Source organism: Brachyistius frenatus, unplaced genomic scaffold, assembly GCF_029030835.1.
Source record: "Brachyistius frenatus isolate BFR_SWC_R1_liver_20210118 unplaced genomic scaffold, ASM2903083v1 Contig_295, whole genome shotgun sequence".
NCBI lineage: Eukaryota > Metazoa > Chordata > Actinopteri > Embiotocidae > Brachyistius > Brachyistius frenatus.
The window spans coordinates 249,308-272,685 of NW_027210894.1; the positions used below are offsets into that span (position 1 = coordinate 249,308).

At 39.8% G+C, this 23,378-nt stretch overlaps 1 protein-coding gene across 2 annotated transcripts; it reads left to right on the plus strand.

The window, feature by feature from the left end:
• The first annotated feature begins 201 nt into the window (after positions 1-201).
• On the plus strand, positions 202-23,120 carry LOC138635191 (urea transporter 2). Of its 2 annotated transcripts, none has more exons than XM_069722562.1 (9): positions 202-259; positions 986-1,128; positions 1,500-1,689; positions 2,256-2,384; positions 3,342-3,531; positions 8,098-8,245; positions 18,588-18,722; positions 19,946-19,995; positions 21,218-23,120. In XM_069722562.1, exons 1-9 carry the CDS (start codon positions 216-218, stop codon positions 21,398-21,400), a joined length of 1,212 nt encoding a protein of 403 aa, XP_069578663.1. In that variant the 5' UTR covers positions 202-215; the 3' UTR covers positions 21,401-23,120. The 2 variants fall into 2 exon arrangements, with proteins under 2 accessions (XP_069578663.1, XP_069578664.1); XM_069722563.1 differs by lacking the exon at positions 202-259 and adding an exon at positions 836-904.
• The last annotated feature ends 258 nt before the right edge of the window (positions 23,121-23,378 follow it).

The window sequence follows — 23,378 nt, forward strand, 5'->3', positions numbered from 1 at the left end:
TTCTCTTTTGCAATGGTATCTGACATGCTGTTATTGTCTTCACTTGCTACACTTTGGGCCTGCTAATGGAAGCCCATCGGCAGCCACCCATGTACACACACAGGAACATAACATTTTAAGCACACGCTTTTAAAATGTCATATTTTCGGAGCAACAAGTGGAAATGAAAACAAAGCATTTTTCTGTTTTTCAGGTCATTCAGTGTGTTGTATGCCATGACAAAACTGGAAAACAATGGCCATAAGTGTTGGAATTACAGGTATGAATGCACACAAACACCTTTACATACTTTTCTCTCAAGTGAAAGTACTCTGAAGTGTTCTTACAGTGGGAACAAAACAGCTGGAAAAAAAAAAAAAGCCCCTTAAAGAGGGTAAGAATCTTGTTGAAACTGATGTCAACAGAAAGTCTTTGAGAAGTTAAAGAAGAATCTGGTGTCGACAATGCTTCCTCTCCTGCATCCGTTTTCTTAGAGAAGACAGAGCACCAGAGATCTCTTGGTTATATATTACATCTTTTGGAAAAACTTGAGATAACACATCGGCCAATAATGGCTTTACAAATGAAGGAAAGACAAACAGTCGTGCACATAAAAGGTAGATGCATAGCTTATATGGACAAACAATAGGTGAAGAGATGTCACAGTTACTGACAGAGAGGAGGGGGGAAGAGAGAGCAGATGAACAAGGTGATTGTGAAATGAGAAAACGGAGCAGGAATGAGGGATGGACCAATCTTTCTCAACTTGAGCAGCGCTGCTGGTGCTCAGTGAATATGTTACACTGCAGTTTATAAGTCACCCCTTTAAACCTGACTGGGGAGGAAAGTGGGAGCGGAGTAGAAGGGGAGAAGGGATGAACCAGAGGGAACGGGAGAAAGAAGCAACAGAAGAACAAACATAAGAGTCAGCGAACAAAAAGACGCGGCAAAGTAAAGAAGTTTGAGGTTTTCCACCTTTATCACAACATATCTGTCACATTTGTAGTAGTGTGGCTGCAGGGATGTGGATGGAGTCCAAAAGAGAGGTGGAGGAGGCCAGCAGGAGTCGTGCCAGCTTCAGCCGACGTTTGTTGAACAGTCTGCTGTTGTGCAATGGAGACATGGAGCACTTGGATGAGTACATGCAAGGTAGGAAAATACAAAACATTTCTTCTTCTTCTTACATGATTAATCAAAAAACTTTTTAAACAGAGGAAGTTCCCAAACAATTGGAAAGTGTCAAATGATCATAATCATAAATAAATGACTCTGAAATGCTGACATCTCCATTAAAATACGCAGATGTAATCATCCCACAAGTCCCACAGTGAATACCGCTGCACTCTTCCTCCAACATGAAAACATAATCATCATTAAAATCCCATCTCTTTAACAAAACCCTGAATTGGCATCAAGAAATCCAACTGAGGAATACGTTTTGTGCTGCCGTTTGCCTCTTTAGTTCCACTTTTACAACATGTGTTGTTTTCGGTGTCTGCGATTTCCTTCTGTGTCCTCAGACAAGTTGTTCGTGTTGCAGCTGGCGGTGTGGGGCCTAAGAGGGGTGACCAGGGTGATTCTAGCCAACAACCCACTGAGTGGTGCTCTCATCCTGGCTGCTCTGTTCTGGGCTTCCCCCTGGCAGGGGCTGCTGGGAACTCTGGGTGTCCTGGCCTCTACGCTAACAGCTGTCATCATGGGACAAGACAGGTGGAACGACGCAAACATGCACAGAAACGCACTAATCACATAGATCACACTGCTCAATCTCACGACTGCAGCTGATTGAGGCTTCTACTTCAAATTCATGAGAATAACGGCTTCATGACTGATAGCCCAGTATACACCCACCAGTTCTTGACCCGATATTTATTGGTGAGATATGCTAATATGCTCCTTGTTCTAACATTTTGAAAATAATTCCAGCATAACTGGGGCTTGTGATGTTTTTAAGTTTGGTATGATGAATAAATTTGCTGCCACCCTGCAGCCTCCACTCATTAAGACTGAACAGTTTGCATATTGAAGACCCATAAAAATCTACGCTAATGTTTGTTTTGGTCATGAAAACAAAAAGCCTCCTTATTATTTGGACTGGACATCTCTGTATTACAGACATGTTGCCCTTTTGTCCTCAATCTGTCGTGTGTGTGTGTGTGTGTGTGTGTGTGTGTGTGTGTGTGTGTGTGTGTGTGTGTGTGTGTGTGTGTGTGTGTGTGTGTGTGTGTGTGTGTGTGTGTGTGTGTGTGTGTGTGTGTGTGTGTGTGTGTGTCTAGTGCTGAGGTGACAGGAGGACTTCATGGTTTTAACGGTATGTTGGTGTCTCTGCTGATGGGAGTGTTCAGCTCGGCTGGAGACTGGTACTGGTGGCTGCTGCTTCCTGTCTGCCTGGGGTCAGCCACATGGTAAGAGACACTCTAAAACACACACTGCTTCTACTATAGTTTAACAATGGCAGGTAACTTTATATCCCCAAACTATATCACTTAAATACATCAACTTCCAAAACAATGTGACTCATTAGTTGGGAAACTCGTCTGTCTGTTACTTTTAAAACACATCAATATTAGAAAAATATTTCGCAACCACCAAAGCTAGGCTTATGGTTCATGGTTTCTAGGTTATAGAATGATTGCAGAACTTTAAAACCTGCACGTACTGTTCAGTGACAAACCAGCGAGTTAATGATTCATTTTAGGGGAGAATATTTAACTTCTAAAGTTTTTGTTTCAATGATTTTTCAACCACCACCTAAAGAATTTTCAGTCACCTCCAGTCATCTTCAACATGGAGTTCAGAGTAATCTCTTGTTAAAAAGGTGGTTTCATTTCTTGGTAATGCATATTTAGAACAAACCACATTATGATCTAAATAAACCTGCCAAAGCCAGGCATCACAAATGATGTCTCTCTTTATGTCTGAAACGATTCGTCCAAAATTTACCGACAGAATATCACTAATATCCAGTCCCAAATATGCACTGCACTCTGTAAAATTGTAATGGTTATTTTCTCTATTTCTACATCACTGGAACAAACGATTACTCAAGACACTGATCTAGAAACCAAGTGATTCTGAGAATATTTAGTTGCAGCACCATTTCTCCTGATCATTTTTTTTTGCAGCAGTTTGGAGTCACTAGGAAATACTTTAGTCTCAAACCCACATTGTGTGTATCAGGACAATTTGTTGTTGCTTTGCCTCCAGTTCACTTGCAACATATGTCAAAATATGTCAAATGGAAGCCATTTTGAAAGGGCTCTGTATTCAGTGTCTGAAAAAAATCATCGATGATTTCCACATGTCCATTTCATTAAAAAATTATCTGTATCCTCTGTTCTATTCCTCTTGTCTTTCCCCAGCGTCTTTCTGTTCAGTGGGCTCTCTTCACTCTTTGACCGCTGGAACTTGCCTGTCACCGTGTTTCCCTTCAACATCATTATCATCCTCTACCTCCTCTGTACTGGCCCAAACAACCCCTATTTTCCACACCACAGAGTTACACCACCGGGGGCGCTGGAGCCCAACGCTACAGAGCTTCTTGCAGTACAGGTACGAAATTCACCAACATGAAAGGGTAAAACTTGCTATAAAGGTTTGAACGGTTCAACGTTTCAGACACTCACTTTGTGATCTATGTCATTGATAAATGTGGCGGACTGAGTAACACAAGTACCACTAATCCACATAATAAGATTATGTTATGCACCACTCCTGCCAAAAGGAGAAGACGGCGACCTCCGGACTCCAGTAAAACATGTGTGGCACTGTGAGATTTACACAACAGTCAATAATTAGCTTTGTAAACAGATGAAGTAATTTTGAAGTTAGACACCTGCAGAACAAACAACAACCCTCTCCTCAATAATGATAGTTAGACTTTCTTTCCACCAGCGTTGTGGAAGGGCAGTTTTTTTTTTTTAAAGTTTGATGGCATTTGTCGAGCCACAGATGAGTCTCTGTCTTTGTGTAAGTGTTTGCGTGTAGCAGTAGCTTCCAATTATTGTCAAATAGTTCCCAATAAATACTGAATATATCTTCTTTTTTTTTTTGCTTAAAATTTACATTGCTAATATGTTATATATTTTCACAGTTATATGTATTTAATGTGTGTTTCACAGTTATAGTTTTACATCCACTGATGCACGAGAGAGTCGTATTTACTGCAATGTTACTTTGAGACGTGGAACATTTCATGATTTAAGGCACAGGTGGGCTCAGTTCACAGTGGATGGAAAAAAAAAGAGCACGGGGAGAATCTTATTACATCACTATACAGTTTGAGCCCATTAGGGGTTTGTTAGGATTCAGCACATATTGAGTCCAACCACATTGTCTCCGTTCACCTCCTTAAAAAGTGGTAAACCCTCCATACATACCGACAGTTTAATGGTACTGTGAGTCCAGACCAGCTTCTTCTGAGGGGAAGCTAATTCTTTCATCCAGGATGTGCCAGAAATGTAAATATTAAGCAGCTGAAACATGCTGGCAGGAGCAGATAATGTCTCTTTTTATTAATTCATGATTTGCTAGTCCAGTGGTCACTATGTTATGCCTGCACCGTGGCAACCAATTTTCCCCAAAATTTGCACAGTGACCCCATCTCCTGCAATAAATAACGTATGATAAAATAGGAATACATTAAATAAATTATTGACAAAAGTTGTACAATTTTAATTACACCCGGGAACAAAATACTGTGAGTTTGCAGTTAATGTCTCTTCATGTTGTCCTGCATTAGACACTATTTGGATTAAACTGTTTATATGTGCTTCTTATGCAAATATTTCATTCATATTTCATGTACATGCTGATGCATTTATATTTATGATAAATATCCACAATCTCATCTCATCAGCACAGAACAGTCAGTTGATGGCTTTTTTAAATTATTTTTTGCCCATTATGTTATTGGTAAACTATTTAATGGTTATTTGCAAAAAGGGTTTGTATCATTTTTTTTTATTGCATCATAGAAATGTTTCCCTGGAATCTATTCAGATGGGAAGAAAACAAGCATTCAGGGTTGTTGTTTTTTCCTTCATCAGCATTTCAACATGCGAGCTGCCACCATGAGGATATCTGTCAAAGTAACATTTGCAGTGATTTTTAAGCAGAAGCAGCTCATCCAGTAACGTGATGGGACCACAGGTGCAGCTCATTAACAGTCTCAAAGGGAAATATTAAAAGTGACAGGATAATTGATGAGGGAAGATTACAAAGAGACAAAAACCAAGCTGTACACACACCAGGGTTATCCTAAGTTGCATCCCGGTCTCCAGAGTGAGCGAGGAAGTGATAGGAGCACAATAATAAATGCACAGGATCAGCCTGCTATGATTCACCAGTTACTTAGCAACAGTCACTGGTGGAGCTCCTGTTTGGAAATTATAATCAGCCCAAACTGCTTCATTAACAGTTCTTGGTGATTTCATCTCATAGTGCAGGTTAAGCTTTGTATGCAAGTGAGGATGTTGATGATATTTTGTTTAGTTTCTATCAATATAAATATTCTCAACCTGTGATAGACAGGTTTGAATATCACAGGTGTCCGTCAGGTTTCCAGAATGGGGAGTAGTGGGGATTTAGTTTGGAAAAACCAGGTGGACAAAGACAAATAACAACATCAAGACCTCAAGGCCTGAGCTGTTGTGCAGTGCAGTTTGTAAAGAAAATTTATAATTTTCTTCAGCTACTAAATTCTAATAAAATACTCTTACCTTGAGCTGCTTCTCACCAGACAAGAATCTCTCACCAGCTGCCGCTCTCGGCTTTTGATCTCCACGAGGCAGCTGGTATTTCAATGCTCGAAGAGAGACTGAATTTTAATTTTCCTGCTTTTGTAAAAAAAACAGGCAGAATAGATTATGTGATCTGCATCTGAAGAGCTCTATTGTCTTCCAAATGTAATGAATGCACATTTACTTGTTAGCATACAGTGTGTTTATGTAGTACTTACAGTTTGGCAGTATGTGCTGATTATATGTACGACAAAACATCACAGAAATATAAAAACTGCAGAAATTACTATAAGCATAGTTTGCATTTGGTCCCTGTGCCTGTGTGGATTTTCTGCAGTTGCTCAGACTTCCTCCCACAGTCCAAAGATGTATGTCAGGATGATTAAAACTCTAAAATGGCTCAAGGTGTGTATGTGAGCGTGGATGGTTGTCAGTCTTTCCGTGTTGGTCCTGTGAGGGACTGTTGACCTGTTCAGGGTGCACACAACCTTCACCCAAAAGTCAGCTGGGAAAGGCTCCAATCTGTTTCGTGTCAGTAAATACCTGGAACATAAATAACAATGACATTTCTGTTTGCCTTTTAGGCTTTGTAAACAAATACTGCACAGGTTCAGATATGGCACCAACAAATATACGAAGACTATCAATGAAATGTACAAATAAATTACAGGTACCAACAAATCACAAACAAACAGTGATGGAAATGTGACACTTGTTATTTCAATAATAAAAATATACAAAATAATTGCAGTTATCTCAAATAATTACAATTATCAGGTGATTATATAACAATTGTGACAGATCTAGTTGCATTAATCTACATTTTCTTATTGCCACCAGGTCAAATAAGTATGTGAAAGAAATCTTTCCAGATGTTTTGAAGGGAAAGGATTTGAAAACTGCTGTGTACCAACTGTCAGCATCAAATGACAAGTAACGTTAGCAACTAGCTAATGATCAAAATGTTTTTTTTAGTGTTTTTTTTTAGCAGTTAAATAAAAGATCTATGCCTCAGGACTTGATGGAGAACACAAAACACATTCTCTGCTGCATGACTTTGCTTCATTGTTTCCTCGCCCTGGAAGTGGGTGTCTTGGTATGAAACTAAAGAGGCCACTGACTAAAGTTGTTAGATTAATTCAGCCTTGTGTGTATTTCTGTACACGATGATCGACAAACTGACCGTGAAGTTATCTAAACTAGATTAGCTGCGCTGACTAAACCCTCTGAGCACCGTTAAGTGTCCTGAATATTGAGTCAAGATTTACACACAATTTCTATTGAGAAGTATCACGCCCCGTGGCACTGTGTCCTCCGGTCTGAATAATTACTTTCAACAAGTTTCAGCTCCACCATCTCTCATTATTTCTGTTTCTGTTTGCTTCCCCTCCGTCACTCCATTGCTACCCTTTTATTAATATTCTACATATTCCTATTCCTTTCCTTCCATCTGTCCCTCTCTGGCTTTATAAATGCTGTTCCTTTCATTTAATAAATTCCCTCTGGTCTGTTACTTGGGAAATCTAAAACCTCTAAATCCTTCTTTTCATCTCTGCTTCTCGTCTCACCAGTCTCAATCTGTTTCTCTGCTCTATGAAAATCTCCTTCCTCCTTCTCCCACTTTCTACATCTTTATCACAATCTAATCACCGCTGTCTTTTTAAATTTTTTTTTTTTTTTTACCCTCCTTCCCTCTCCTTCCTCATAGTTCAGTTTACGGTAAACAACTATGAAACCATATTTCAAGGAGATGCTTGTGAAGTAATCTCATCCTCGCATTCACCTCTCCTCTCTCTTTCCTCCTCCTCTATTAATTCCCTTTTCATCCCATTTTTCTTTTCGCTCTCCTTCATTTTCTTCCACCCATCTCCGTTTCCTCCTTTCGTCTCTCCTCCTCCTCCTCCTCCTCTGCTTCTCTCTCCAGAGAAGGCGATGACGTCGGTCCTATTTATATTTAATGTCTTCAGCTTCAGTCACTCTGCTGAGGATGGCGCTCTGACTGCACTACCATGACAGCATATTTAATCTTACACAACACACACACACACACACACACACACACACACACACACACACACACACACACACACACACAGACGCACGTACGCACAAAGAGTTTTGCGGCAGCGACATAATTAAAGACCATTTATGACTTGTAAATATCAGCAAATGGGAGGTGCACCCATCACGTCACCATGGAAACTCTTCACTTCTTACTGACTGTCGGGAATGCAGCATATGTGTGTGTAAAAGTGTTTGCCGCATTTTGTGTTTGTGAGCGTTTCTACTCTTGGAATTTGATCCTTGTGTGTAAAGCTTGTTAAATGTTTTTTTTTTTATTTATTTTTTTAATGTAAACAGTCCTCTCTTTATCCAGGTAATACGTGGCATCCCTCTCGGCGTGGGTCAAATCTTTGCCTGCGGAGCCCTGGGGCCCTCCCTTCTCATCCTAGGAGCCGTTCTGCTCTACTCCCCCCTGCTGGCCGTCCACGCTCTGCTGGGATCTGCCGTCGGAACGTTGGCTGGTTCGTCTCAATCTGTGCGTTCGTGGGTGTGCGTGGGAGGAGTGGCAGAGAGAGTTATTAGGCTCTTTTGTTGCTCATACAAGGTAAAATCAAGTAGGCCTTGTTACACATTGTTGCGTCAGAGGCTGAAATGCTCTACTTTTACGGAGTTATTCACAATCTGCACCCCTGGCTGGTATTTTTAAGATCAATTTAACACTTCTTGGAATAACGCATCATCTTTGGTGTTATTGCTTGCAGGGAAACTCCTAAACCTCATAGTAAAATGTCAGTTTACTATTCATGAGGAGAACTTCTCAGTCTGGGAAAACAGTTCAGGAGTCTGAGACTTGAGAACATGTGTAGCAAAAAGCCAGCAAGACAAACTATGGGAGGGGACGTTCAATAAAAAGATGGTTTTAGTTGCACTTCAGAAAGATAGGAACCATCGTTTATAGAGCTTGACCAATACTAAGGACTTGAAGTCAGGCTATTTTTTTGCACCAGCTGTTTTGATCTTGACCATTCATGTCTCAACACCAACGCCACAGTGCTGCTCTCATTTTCTCCCATGATGTGTCGCTTGTGATTTTTCAAACATGTAAATCCATCAATTATCTACAGTAACTTGCCTTGCGCAGGTTCGCAAGGTGCTCAAACCCATCCGAGATGACTTTGAGCGATTAGACAGGTTGCAAGTCAGTCACAGAGCTGGCACACATAGACAGACGGCCATTAACCTGAACCTCATGCCTTTGGACTGTGGAGAAAAAAACTGAGAATATGGAGGAAGTGTAGGACAACATGTAAAGTCCAAACCGTTCTGCAACATAGGAGTGCAACAGAACATGACAGGTATCCTTGGAAAACCAAACCAAAAAACCCTCACCAAGTTTCATCATTCCCACCATGAATTGTGATTGAATAAGGAGGGGTTCTCTTCCAAGCATAATATATAAGCTTACAGCTCAAAGGTTAAATGGTGATTATGCTATTTAAGCTAAAAGCAGCACAATTTAAGTCTAAAAGTAATCCCATACTAGCTTCACCATGCTTCATTTGCTTACTGACACATTGTGCTGCAGTCTAATTGCACAAGTCATCCTACCTGTGCTGATAGCAAAGTGCAGCATCATAAATTTAGCTGGCAGAATAAACCTTCCATTTATTGAACCATCAGTCAGGACCTCAACTGGCATGCAGGCTTAGCTCCATGCATGGCAAATGTTAAATTACGGTACATCTTTACGAGGTTAATGTCAAGAAAGGTTTATGAATCCCTCTGGCAGGAAGATAGAATGTCGGCAGCAGCAGATGTATTAAAACTGTGGCAGCGGCTGCAGCCCGAGACACTCGGCAACAAAACAAACCGAGCAATTAGCCAGGGCACTGATACTGTTGGTGCGTATCCAAACACACAGGCCTGTGGCTGTGTTTGCCTTTTACATCTGCCTCATGTGACTATTCAGGAATAGAGAGAATGAGCAATGCTGGAAGTTCAGCCTGTTCCATCTGCTGCAATAAGCACAATACAGTAGCTTAAAATATGTGTGTGTGTGTGTGTGTGTGTGTGTGTGTGTGTGTGTGTGTGTGTGTGTGTGTGTGTGTGTGTGTGTGTGTGTGTGTGTGTGTGTGTGTGTGTGTTTGTAGCTATGAGTCATGCTGTGAAAAACAGAGGGGTGGGAGTGAGCTCGTATGAAGACACACGTGCACAAACCTGTGGATACATGGTAACAGTGGCACACGCACACACACACACATAGACACACTGCTGCAATAAAAACAACAGTGTGACAAGAAAGTAATCAAAGGGATTTGACTGTAATGAGATTGTGTGGGCAACAGAGACGAGAGGAAACAGCCCGCTGCAGCTAAATGTACACCAGCTAAATGTACACCAGCTAAATGTACACCAGCTAAATGTACACCAGCTAAATGCCACATTGTCTGATGTAGTGTTTTATGTTATTCTCACTTCCTGCTGTCATCATTTCTTCTTTCCTTCCGGCATCATTGTACAATTCAGTTTTTCCAAGTTTTACTCCTCTAAGGGCCTACATTTATTTATTCTTTCAAATGTGCAATTTAACACACGTTGTCCGTTGAGCGTGTTTGCCTGAATGAATATGTAATATTGGGCTTTTCTACCTGAATGTGCAAAATACTAGAAGGGGAAATGTCAATAGAAACATTTTGCACCCGCAACGATATTTACTAAACCTGAAAGTAGAAATAGGAGAAATGATTGTTGTGTATTTTAGTATGACTGAAAGGCACGTATTAATCAGATGCGCACATCAGGAGAGATGGTTGCTCTTATTGTGGTGAGACGGAGACGTAGGAAACTAAAGAATATGTAGAGAATGTGGTTTTACACCCGTGGAAAAATTTTTGAGATAACGCAGGGAAAAATTATTCAGACATATTGTTTGTCCAGCAATGACATTTCTGAGTTATTGAATGAACTGAATGATGATTGACAGCCAACGACAAGGAGGAGCCACGAAATACCAGCAATTAAAAAAAAAAAACTTCTTACGACTCAGCATTTTCCAGCCTCTGGGTCATTCCAGCATATCGCTGCTTGGATATCCCACCCAGTCCTGTTATTCAGGTGTGCTGTCACAGGTCCTGAATGTGTTCAAGCAGAATTCACAGGTAGCTTCATAAGGTTCACGAGCACTCGCGAGGCACTGAAAGAGCTGGACCTGCTGATCGGTGTTTGTTAGAGGATTTTATATAGAGGTCCTTCCTGTTTTATTTGCCGACGTTTTATTATTAAGCCTTTTTCTTCGCCTCTTTGTTTTTCCCACAGTATTGACTTTTTTGCTGATAATCTCCTATATTTATATTTCTTAATTTCAATGGGATCAGATTTTCTTTTGCGGTCGCTCTCTGTTTTCCATTGCTGGAATCACTTTAACACGCGCAAACCCCTCATTTAAATACAGCGATTTGCACCTGATATCAGTGACGCAAATACGCAGTGTGGATGTGTCTCTACAGAATTAAGTGGTTACAGATAATGGATAGATGGAGCTACTGTAATTAACTACTGGCTGTGACTTCTGATGGAGCATACTCCTCCATATCATAACTCCATTGTTGACCACAACTCTTAAAGCCAATCAAATGTTGCACTGGGTGACACATGTACTTTATTTGGAGTCAATCATGCATAGACATTGTGGCAGTAAATACTCATTAGAGCACCAAATTTGTATTAATGCTTAGCTGAAAATAGTTCCCAAAGATTGCACTATTTACCCCCGTTTGAGTAAGATTTGATTCAAAACTGCAGTGCTCAGCTGTTTTAAAAACCTACTTAACTTTATTGTGTATGTGTGCGGGATATTTTATCCTATCTATCCATGTCTTGGAACAACAACGCTCAAAAGCCACAGACATTACAGAAAGTCAAAGATATTGAGATATGGATATTTTATGGAATATGTAGGCAATACAAAATACAGAAAATTTAAATATAGAATAGTTATAGAGAAGAAATTCAACTGTATTTGATCACCATAATTCTGCCCTTGTAAGTGCTACTTTTTTTGTTGTTAGGCCCAACTTTGTTTGGAAGAACATGCTAAAAAAAAAAGTTGAATTTTGTCATTTTCTTTAGCAGGAAAGATGCATTTTTTACCATGGAGTTTGGTGAACTGGCTGCCCTGATGTAAATGCACACCCACGCACAGAAACAAATGAAGCTGTGGCACACTGAGAGAGTTAAGAGTGTGAATAAGGGCAACAAAGTCAGATTCAAAACCTAATCCTGCTTGACAGATAACCAGAAAGGAAAAGAAGGATCAGTGTCAGGAGACAAAGAAGAAAATGTCAGATGGAGTAGAGACAAATGGGATAAAGAGTTTAGAGGGAACAAAAAAAAAAGGCAATAAATTGACTAAAAGGGGGGGAAAGTGGTGCCAGAGAGAGAAGCAACAACAGAAAAATATGCTTATAAATGCAGCAAAGAAGAAAAGAGGACCCCCGAAATGATCAAGAGACCTGAGAATGTGGGTGTGTCCTGGATTAACACAATTTCAACACTTCAGACACGCCGTGCCTCTGGTTCTGTCTTACCTCCATTTGATGAACAGCCTTTTTCTTCTTTCAAGTCTTCTCTCTATCTCCTTTAATCCTTTCATCCTATCAACTTTAAAAACTCCCCTCATCATTCTTTTCTCTTGCATCCTTCTCTATTCATTATCCTTCGGTGCCCACAAAATGATGAGTGTAAAGCTGTGTGTGTGTGTGTGTGTGTGTGTGTGTGTGTGTGTGTGTGTGTGTGTGTGTGAGACACACATTGTCATCCTCATCGATTACTGATAAGGAACTGATCATTGTTCACAAAACCTTGTCTCAACCAAAAACTGTCCAGTCATAGCATAGCAACGGTAACCAGGCAGGCTGTTAAGCTTTGGATTTCTTCACATGCCGATAGTGTGCATGGGGCAATAATAAGAGATACTACATTTTTTGGGTGTTGTCTTTTTAGTCATTTTTCCAAAACAAAAAAGAAGAAAAGTGGAATGAATAAGTAAGTATAAAGAATTGATTGGGCTGGTTAATATATCATTATTTTATCGATTGTGATGTGACACTAGCTATCGTTTTAGATTTTGGATATGGTAATATCATGATCTGGCGTTACTCTTGTCTTTTCTTGGTTTTAAAGGCTCAATTACAGCAAAGTGATGTCATTTTCTGAACTTACTATACTAGTCTAGCTGCTCTATCGTTTGTTTTTAACCACTTGGTAATTTTTTTCCCTTATACCGATGATTTAAAAAAAAAAAAAAACAACTCTCGTGTAAATATTTTGTGAAAGCACCAATATATGATATTGTTGCAATATTAATATTGAGGTACTTGGTCAAAGATATGATGTATTTTCCATTACAGTCACTAATTGGACAATGTGTTTATCTCCTAGAATACACAGGAAGTGCAAACATTAGTGGCCAGCTAATTACCTACATTGTTTTCAAAGGCAAGTGCACGTCATTTGTGAAATATAGCCTGTTATTATGTAGGGTTACAGGCTATGATGGGAAAATACATATTCAGGCCTGGAACATTCACTGCGTAGAAACCAACAGTTCAGTGTACTGCTTTGAGGAAGTTTAAACTCCAGCCGAGCGTGTCTGTTTCCTAAATGAAATATGACCATTAAATCTCACCACTTGTTTGCTTGTCCAAGAATGTTTTTCATAGTAAGTATTCAGAACGTGTAAGGGTTTTATTAGGTCAAAAAAAAAAATGTTTTAATTACACATTCTATAGCAAAGCTCATTTGCTCTACCCTGCAATTCTGCTTCTTTTTTTTTCTGTCACATCTGTCTATATGTAATATAAACTCTTTTACAACCTTTTATAACAATTAAGCAGTGAAAACAAAAACAATTCACAGGTTTAGTTGTAACACTATCTGATACTAGCTAGCTTCAGCTGATAAAATATTTCAGTGGCATTTGTCTTTTCAGATAACAATTTGACCAGAATCAGAGGCCTGCTTTTCTTTTACTTAATAATGAAATCGCTGAGCTATATTGTTCCAAAATGATTGTTGTTCTCAGTGATTTTAAGGATAAAGCTGAGACCAAAAGGCAGGCAGACAGCAAATATTAAGAGATGTGTGGATCAGGCAGGAGGAATCACTGTAGCTTAGAGTAATAGGTGCATCACCTTTAAATACCCACTCTAAAGAAAGACAGAGATACAGTAAGTGTGAGTCAGACTGAGAGAGAGGCATGAGGCCATTTTTAGAGCTGTCACTCAAAGCATCACGGTGTAAACTATTCCCATGAGGGGTTTCCTGAGGAGGAGATCAGGGGCTGTATGTAGGCCAGAGCCTCTCCACCTCCCGCTGCATTCAGGTTGCTGGAAAATAATTGAGCGATGCTTCACAGTGGGATCAAATACAGGACGTAAGAGAAAGTGAGGCAGTTAGAGAAGTCAACTGGGGTTCACTGCTTACCTCTGACTTCTTGAATTACTTTTGCGTATTCAAGATGTGAATGGTAGTTTCCAGTAATAATCTCACATCTGTCTTTTCTGGTTTGACAAACTGTAGATCAGCAGCATAAAGAGAACACAAGAAAGGAGGATGAAGCAGGGTTTTTTTTGGAGGAGGAAGACCTGTACTACACAGGAATGTTATAATGCGTAGGGATGCTTACGCCACCTCTACTTGAGACAAAGGGCATGTTAAGAGCAAACACCCACTTTTGCAATTTTACTTTTGCTAGTGGCGGACTTATTTCCTGTACATTAATGGTCTGGGTGTTACATAAGAAGCTTTAAGAAGAAGAGCAACTGGCGATACACAGTCTGGGCCATGAATGAAAGATTATCTGTAAACAACTGAGCTGAATGAAAGTTAGTCATACTAGTGACATTGCCCCGGGGATGGTTATGTTGTTTGATCGGTACGTCCTCGGTCCACGACTCAGGATGAATTTAAATAGCTTTGGTCAATGACCTTCCCCTCAGCTTCTGCTGCAGTTTGTGTCCACAGATAATTAGCAAATTTGATCATGCTAAAATGCTTAAGCCTTTTAATATTGCATTAAACATTATGCTTGATAAACATCTGCGTAGCAGTAAGCATGTTAGTACTAATCTCAACTGTGCCCAAATAGAGCCTCACAACCCTCGCTGCAGACCCATAATGTTTTTGTTGAATCTTAACAGACTCCATTTTCTGTAGAGGAGCTGAAATAGAGTGTTTAAACAGAGAGGATTAACTTCTAAAGAGAGCAAAGAATTAATTTAACCACATTTATTTTCAGGTAATGAAGTTTGTAGAAATAGGTCTCTACATCATCGAATGAGGCTCTTAGTTGGAAAAACGTTGGTTGAAACTGAGACTAATAACACAGGCAGTAGTGGAAAGGGCGATTAAAAGGCTGTGTGGATAAAGAGTTTCCTCTACAGCTCGTGCTGCTGATAGTTGGACAGTGTTAACAAATGAGCCCACATATGGAGCAATCCATTTAGCTGCATCCACAAACAGTTTTGCCCTCAAAGGCATCAAAGGACACTATGATGGACTCACCAGCTGCAAGAGGGGCACAGGGCAGAAATGCAAAGTTAGAAAGGCAACCATTCATTTATCGTTGATTCCTGTTATACTGTCCCCTATTCGGACTGAGGAGAGGACAAGGAGAGGGAGAGGAGATTTTGTGTTTGATATGATAAGAGCACTCTGACTCACTCTATTAGCATAGACAACATCACACTGGGAGTGATTCGTGCGCGCACACACACACACACACACACACACACACACACACACACACACACGGTAGAAAAACTGTAAAAATTCTAGTATCCTCCGGGGCCTTCCTTCTACATTGCCATTAGTCTTTAATGACACCCTTATGTGGGGAGGGAAGGAGCAGGAAAAAAACTGTTTGATGGAAAAAAACAAGGAAGGGAACCAGAGAGGCACTGAGAGGGGAGACGCATATACAGGAAGATGGCAGAAGAGATAATATAGTGTAGAATTAGATGGAGGCAAGATGAGTGCAGAGGGAGGTGGAGCGTTTTAAGACCCTCGGAAGAAGAAGGTGGCTGTGAAAGAGGAAAAAGCAAACGGGAGTAGTCTAGCAGCCATGTAGAGTGAGGAGGCAGCACAAGGGTGTGGTCAGTCTGCTTCAGGACCAGACTGCTAAACTGCAGCTCCCAGTGCCTGGTAATAAGGAAATCAATCACAGCACTGCCGGAGGGTTATTTATCTACAGAGCAGCCTCCAAAAATTTACACCTGTTTGGAAAACCCTGCAGTAGTAATACAGGAAAGATGCAGTGATGCAGCTGCAGTGAACTTAGACTCTTTATATTTGTTCAACATGCATGGTCAAGCATCACTGGGTTTGAAAGGGCTTCTACTCACCAAAATATATCAGCTACCAGAAATGCTCTTGGCAATGTTGTCACATGACAATGCAGACAGCCTGTCCAGCAGCACATTCATCTTAGTGCACGTGAGTGTAAATAATACATAATGAGACCAAATGGAGGGTTAGAGAGAGGCTTTTCTTTATGATATTATTCCTAGGGAGGTAAGAAATGCACCATTTCTGCTTCAGGGTTCATGCGCCCACTAACATCAGTGCTGTACCAATCAATGACCCAGTCGGTAAGCAGTGGACTCTCAGCGGAGTCCTAGTGTGCAGGAAGTTGCAAAAACGCTTTGCAATGAGTCTTCGAAAATCTTAAAATGTGTAGTTTTTCTGGACGGTGTGGCAAAGAGAAGGAGATCCATTTTTTTTTTTTTTAAGCCTTCATGGTGGCTCGTTAACAGCTGTGTGATGGATTGCAACGAAAGTTGGTACTTACCATTCATGCCCCCCTCAGGATGAATATTAAATCACTTTGTTGGTGCTCTGACTATTAATCTGCACGAAATACCCAAACACATACTAATTAGCTAACAATAGCATGCTGCTGATGTAGTGGGCTGCATTACATTAAAAATGTGTTTCTGTGTTTCTACTGGTTTACCTCAATGTTGTTGGTGAGAAAGCAACCAATGCACATGTTTTGAGAAACAAATCTGATTTGCCTGTAGTCTTAACAAAGCCTTTGGTGCTCCACTTCTCACCCACTACACTCTCGTCAGGAGTCCAAGACTTCTGCCCGAATGCAGCTTTTTCATTCAGCCATGAGCTCAACACCGGTTGCGCTCAGTATCCCCACCTCGTCGCCAAATTGTTGTGGAAATTCTGTAGCAAATATTTACCAAAGAGAAGTTGTATATTTTGTCTTTTTACAAGCAGGACCTTAATGTCACAGTCAAACAAAGTGGAATAAATAGACTGAAGAATGAAGAATTTATTCTCTCTCGCTCCAACCCACCACAGTCTCAGTTATTTGGTTAATGCAAGCAACAAGGCTAACACTCAGCACAAAGCTTCTCTAACTGTCTATGAATGTGTCCTTGTGTCAACAAAGAAGTTCCATATTCTAAAGTGTGCACGGTCCACTCACATCGTCTGAGAATTTAAAAAGGTAGACGTACAGTTTTCTGAAGCACAAACACATACACATGTTGAAGGATATATGAGAGTAAAGCATACATATGAGAATATTGTAATGTTGCGTTATAAGGTGCAGGAGAAAGTGATGAAATTTGGTACAGACTTTGTCAACTAAACATTTCAGAGAACTGTTGAGCATTAAGCTCGCTGATTTGAAACGGGACTTATTGACCTTTTGCAGCTGAACTCAGCTGCTGTACTCTTACTGACCTCATTGTGATTTTACTGTTATTCTCCCTCACGTGTGGGTGGACAGACATGGTGCAACTGGTGCTGCAGGCCAGCAGAGGGAATGTCAATGCTTCTGGCTTTACTGAGATTTTTCTGGGTCAGCGTGCCCTCCTGTGCAGTCTGCTTTTAGTTTCAGCATCACGGTGTTGTTTTATCTGGAATAGACATGAGTCACAGGTGACGCTCTGACCTGGTGTTCATCCACCTGCTTCATCAGTACTGTGCAGCAGTTCGAGAGACTGGAGGATAAAATCGGGAATAAAAATGTTCCAAAAAAAAAAATATTGAAGTTGGTATTTTAAGGACGAGTGCACTTTAGGAAATCAAAAAAAAAAATTAATATTATTACTGCACAAATGAAAAGGGCAGTTGTAAGTTTAAAGTCAACTCAGAGATTCCTGTGTGGTTCATCTCCATGAAGGCTTTCTCTTTTTATGTCTACTCTTCTCATTACTTGTACAGTCTCATTACAGTAAAACCATTTATGTTCTAGTGCAGCTCCAGCTCAAAGAAAAGGAGACAAGCAGCTTCTCTGTCTGCACTTCTCTTTGGCCTAGTTCTGCTCACCTCCACACAGCTGCCGGCTGAACACAGACATTCAACTCCAACCCACAACAATCTGAAATTTGAAAGACAAAACTGGCAAATGAGCACTGGTTTTTCAGACTGTCGTCTTTAGCAGATGTCTCATTTCCTTTGAGTAGACATCAGGGTACAGAAAAGGAGAATCATGAATTTCCTTATAAGGTCACAAGCAAATTAGATCTTGCTCTGAAGGCAAACATGCCAACAGCGTGTGTCTAGCCCCACCAGATGGACAAGTTTAATACTGCAGCTTCAACAAGCCATAATTCTGACCTGTGTGTGTGTTGCTGTGTAGTTCTGCTTGTCTTATTCCCACATTTACTCTTACTGTGTCTGTCTGTGTCTCCATCTCTCTTTGTGTGTGTGTGTGTGTGTGTGTGTGTGTGTGTGTGTGTGTGTGTGTGTGTGTGTGTGTGTGTGTGTGTGTGTGTGTGTGTGTGTGTGTGTGTGTGTGTGTGTGTGTGTGTGTGTGTGTGTGTGTGTGTGTGTGTGTGGCAGGTTTATCCATGGCAGTGCACCATCATTTTCTGTACTCGGGTCTGTCTGGGTTTAATGGAGCTCTGGGCTGCATGGCTGTTGGAGGACTCTTCTTCACCTTCAGCTGGAGGACCCACCTCTTTGCCATTGCTAGCGGTGACAAAAATATACACACACACACTATTGTCCCAAGTGTATGATAATAGAGTTATTAGTATATGACATAAAACCCTCTATAACAGATATTTTGATTTAGTTTTTAAAAGAAAAGGGTGAACCATTTGACACAAAACAAATTATTTCTTTGTTTATTTTGTGTTTTTCAACTAGTATCTGCTGTCAACAGAATAAGCTTACATTTATTTTAGAGCACTAATAAAACAGTCTTTTTGCTTGTCATTTTTATTGTCTTTGCTGGTTTCAACCACTGGGAGGAGACATAACGAGTTATTTTAATGTGTTCTTTCCCTAATTCTAATGTAATCCTTCTCACTGTCTCTGTCCATGGTGCTAAAACATTCAAGTGCAGTGCATATGAAACATACGCTACAAGCATAGAATTTGTCACAATGCTCAAACCTACCCCCTTTTAAAATCCTACAACCTTCACTTTTAGCCTTTCAGAGGGTCATTTTAAGCTTTACACCAATTGAAACCTGAGTACTTTAAGGTTTTATGCATTTTTCACATTTATTTTCATACCTAATAATTGGACTGGGGACTCAAGTGCTTCTCCTGGGTTGAGCTGCACTCTTCATAAGACCCTTGGTCCTTTTGAAACTTTAATAGAAATCCACTGAGGCCAAACAAAATTTTCTTAGTTCCTAAACAGTAAAACCCAGACAGTTTATATGTGACTCTTAACAGATTCACCTGCTTGTATGGCCTCTTGTTGGGAGTTTTTGTAATTTGTTTATCTCCCTTAAGTCATCAAGATGTTACTTACTGCATCACAGCTCCTCTCAGTGAATCATGAACTCATCATTCAGATGCTAAATCATGTCTTCTTTAGTAGAGAAATGTCTTAATTTTATAAACAGGGAGGCTCATGGGTAATAATGATGACAGATGGGAAATGTGCTTTGCTCAAACTCAGCTGTGCTTCTATAAGTTAATGAGTCATTAAATACAAAGCAGCTTATTCAGCCGTCTCCTTGTACTATGCAGGAAAATGTTTTCTTTACATGCTGTATTTCTCCTTTGCTGTCATAAATCCAATTTATTTCTAATTGCTCTGACTCTACATCCTACTTATCTAGACCAATCTCCCACTCTGTTTATCTCTCTGTTAATCCAAACTGTTACCTTCACATCATTTTACAATCCTTTGTGTTTACATGTACCTTGTGCTGAAGGTACTTGTGCTCTTCTGTCTGCAGCTTTCCTCTCTGCATATGCTGACATCGCTCTGAGCAATATGCTGGGAACTGTAAGTACACACAGAAGCCTATAACACCCATTTTCTCATCTTTTAGGCCTGAGGTGATTCCATTTTTCTTTCATTTTCCATGCTCAGTTTGTTGCTGTGTATAACGCTAGAAATGTTGAACAGGGATGAAACAAGCCCTGACCCCATTAGCCCTGACCCCATTAGAGGTCAAACTGTGATTATTGCTATATTACTTTTGAGGTGTAGAAACGTTTGCTCCATTTTATTTTGACCAAATTAACTAACTTTCAGATAAGCAAGTGTTCAGATTTTTCCTTAATGTGCTTTAATTTTACATTTGTTTTAATTTAACCGTTTACTCTGAGCATAGATGCATTTTAAGTGGTTCATAGATGAACGACAATTTTAAAGGATTGTTTTTGCCTGAATTTAAGGAACAGACAGTAGGTGGTTGTGGTTAAAGGCCTGCCATGGTTTGGAAAATTACTTAAGCTTTTAATGAAATCTATAATTAGTAATTTGCGTCAGTAGTTATGAAATACACAGGACGACATGCAGGAAGCCAGTTGTTAGTAAAAGTCATGCTGTAGCCACATATTCTCTTTTCCATCCAATGATTCATGTCCATCACCCATTTCATTCAAGTAGGTTAAAGTGATGGGTAGATATAATAACCTTTCTGATAAGAAATTGAGTGTTGGAACATTTCAATAAAGACAAATACAGATACTTAAAACAAGCTATGACTGAAATCTATAAGTGTTTATACACAAGGTGGTATATCTGCTGCAGCTATCATGATCATTGGTTATCCTAATCATGTTGTTGAATGGTTACTTTCAAGGCTGTGGTTAACAGAAAGTATGCAAGAGTCAGCTCCAATATGACAGTCTCTGTTACAAACTGACCGCAAATAAATTTACTTCACCTCTCCACATTTCTTTAGCTTTAGTTGTGTTTACAGAACAAATAATCATTATTGCGTGCTTATGATCATGAAATGATTCGTCTCAAGCTCTTGTGAGCTCAGGGACGGTATTTATCGAGATTTGCTCCAGAGAATCATGTGAAACTTCACAGCTCCCATCTAAAATATGTTGCATTTAAAATGATGGTTCATATCTATATAAGTATGTGAAACATAGTAGAAAGAGTTGGTCAGTGCTACAACTCTACAGGAGCATTTACACTCATGGTGTACTTGAAAACTTCTGTCTATCTTCGCTCTTATTCATTATTGAAATCCTCCTTCTCTGCCTAGATGGGTCTCCCAGCATGCAGTTGGGCAGCCACTCTGACAGCCACACTGATGTTGCTGTTGACCGGCAGTTTAGCAGCTTACCGCATCCCTATTGGTCAAGTGAGGGCTCCTGAATGCAACCTGCTATCCCACAGCCAATGGAAAGCTGGAAACACTTTGGAAAGGGAGAGCACAGATGTGTAGTGAGAGGGGACACACACACACACACACACACACACACACACACACACACACACACACACACACACACAGAGTACTGTATCAGTACTTTGAACCATTGAGTTGGATGAACTGGACCACACATAAACACATTTTTATTACAAACACTACAAATTTACAAATAACTGAGAAAGTTAATGCAAACCTCCATATTTTGCCCATAGCAGTTCCATATACTGTATGTTTATCAATGAAATATTGATAGTGTTTATGAAAGATCACAAAGTAGTCATGTACCTGTAGTTCAACCTGAACATTTTTTATTAAAGGTCCCATATTTTACACTATTTCAGTGTTTTATGTGCAGTTTTGATATCAATCAAAATATATTTGATATTTTTGTCATTTCAAGCACCAAAACTATATAGTTTTCCATCTCCTCTTTTAAGCTTCTCTCTGGAGCTCTACTAAGAACAGGCTGTTTTGTGTCTGTGTCTTTATGGCTAATTGATGTCATTGACCATCTGTTGTGTTTGGCTGATTCTTTTCTGACACAAGTCACAAAGCCCAAGTCGACCAGAGGTTTTTCTCAGTCTTGTTGCTTGCTAACTCCGTGACGGAATGACCGCTCTGTTTTCTTTCCACAAAAAAGGTCGGACAGTGGGCCGTGCTATGAGCGGAGATATAACATGACCGTGGTTTTGTGACATCACAAACTTATGAAAGTCAAGACGGCACTGTTGCAGAATAAAGGCAGTGTTTATTTCTCCCTGGATTGAATGTTTTGACACTTTGACAGTATTCAATATCAGCTAGATCTGCTTTATAATCAAAAAAGAGATGGAAATCTGAGTTTATACAATATGGGACCTTTTAAATTTTAAAGATTTCTCTGCAAATTCAGCTCAATGTATTATTCTAGTTTGTCCTTACCATGACACAAGAAAAAGCCAAAGACACAGACAGTTTAAAGGGAAAGAAAACTTCTTTTAATATGCATGAAAATCAACAAGTCAGTTTAGTAAAATCATTGTTTTTAAAATGAAGTTTTTTTTTTTTTTTTTTAAATGACAGTTCTACTGTTATTGTCAATAAAAACACAGACTGGATTCTACAATTATTAATTTTTTTTTCAACTCCTTCATTACCCTGCATAGACATACTACATAGCACTCCACTGGAACTGATTGTAAACACAGACTGTACATGTAGCTCAATGCAGGCAGACCGTGAGACAGGTAATGTATTAATGAAATGGAGGGAGTGGTCAGCTGCTTAGGTTTCAAGTTTAAAGGCAACTGTTGTTGTTGTTATTATTATTGTCGTCGTCGTCATGATTGCTGTTGTAGTTAAAAATAATCTTCAATGAAAAAGCCGGGGTTCATCAGGCCTTCTTTTTTCAGTGTTGCCTGTGCAGATCTTCCATGTAGTTTCCCCTCACCATCCCTGTTTCCCAAACACACACATGCCTACATTCACACACATTTTTAATTAGTAGAGTCAAAAATACCAAAAAGCAAAACATGTTCCATGTTACATCATGCATTTCTATTTTGGTGCCTTTTTTTTTTTTTCCTCTCTCTACATACAATTTCCACATCTGGGACTAAATTCTTTCATCATGATGTGGCGCACAGACTATGGTGATGAGGCTGGTAACAAGAAACATACAAAAGTGCCTTTCAGTCTGTGATTGATTGAGCGTAAGAGTAAAAAAAAAAAAAATTAAAAAAAATAATCAAAAGTAGAAATATAAATACTTGCACAAACAGTAGTTGTGTCTTCGTAAGCTGCATTACAAAATAAATGAACATTCATAGTTCTACATACTTTCGGTTGAAGATCTGATTGTGAGTGCCGTTGTGCTTCTTTTAGCATGATTGTGTGTGTGTGTTTATGTGTGTATCGGTGAGTGAATGATTCCGTGCATGTTTGTGATCATCATAGTTCAGAATAAAGGCAGAATGACACAGCTGACTTAGTTTGTATATTTGGCACACAC

What these genes read in the sequence shown, in the direction of transcription:
- LOC138635191 (XM_069722562.1), top strand. Translation starts at nt 216, where the DNA reads ATGACAAAACTGGAAAACAATGGCCATAAGTGTTGGAATTACAG. An exon ending in CTTGGATGAGTACATGCAAG is followed by an intron (nt 1,129 to 1,499) that starts GTAGGAAAATAC and finishes CTGTGTCCTCAG; the next exon opens with ACAAGTTGTTCGTGTTGCAG. An exon ending in TGAGCAATATGCTGGGAACT is followed by an intron (nt 19,996 to 21,217) that starts GTAAGTACACAC and finishes TTCTCTGCCTAG; the next exon opens with ATGGGTCTCCCAGCATGCAG.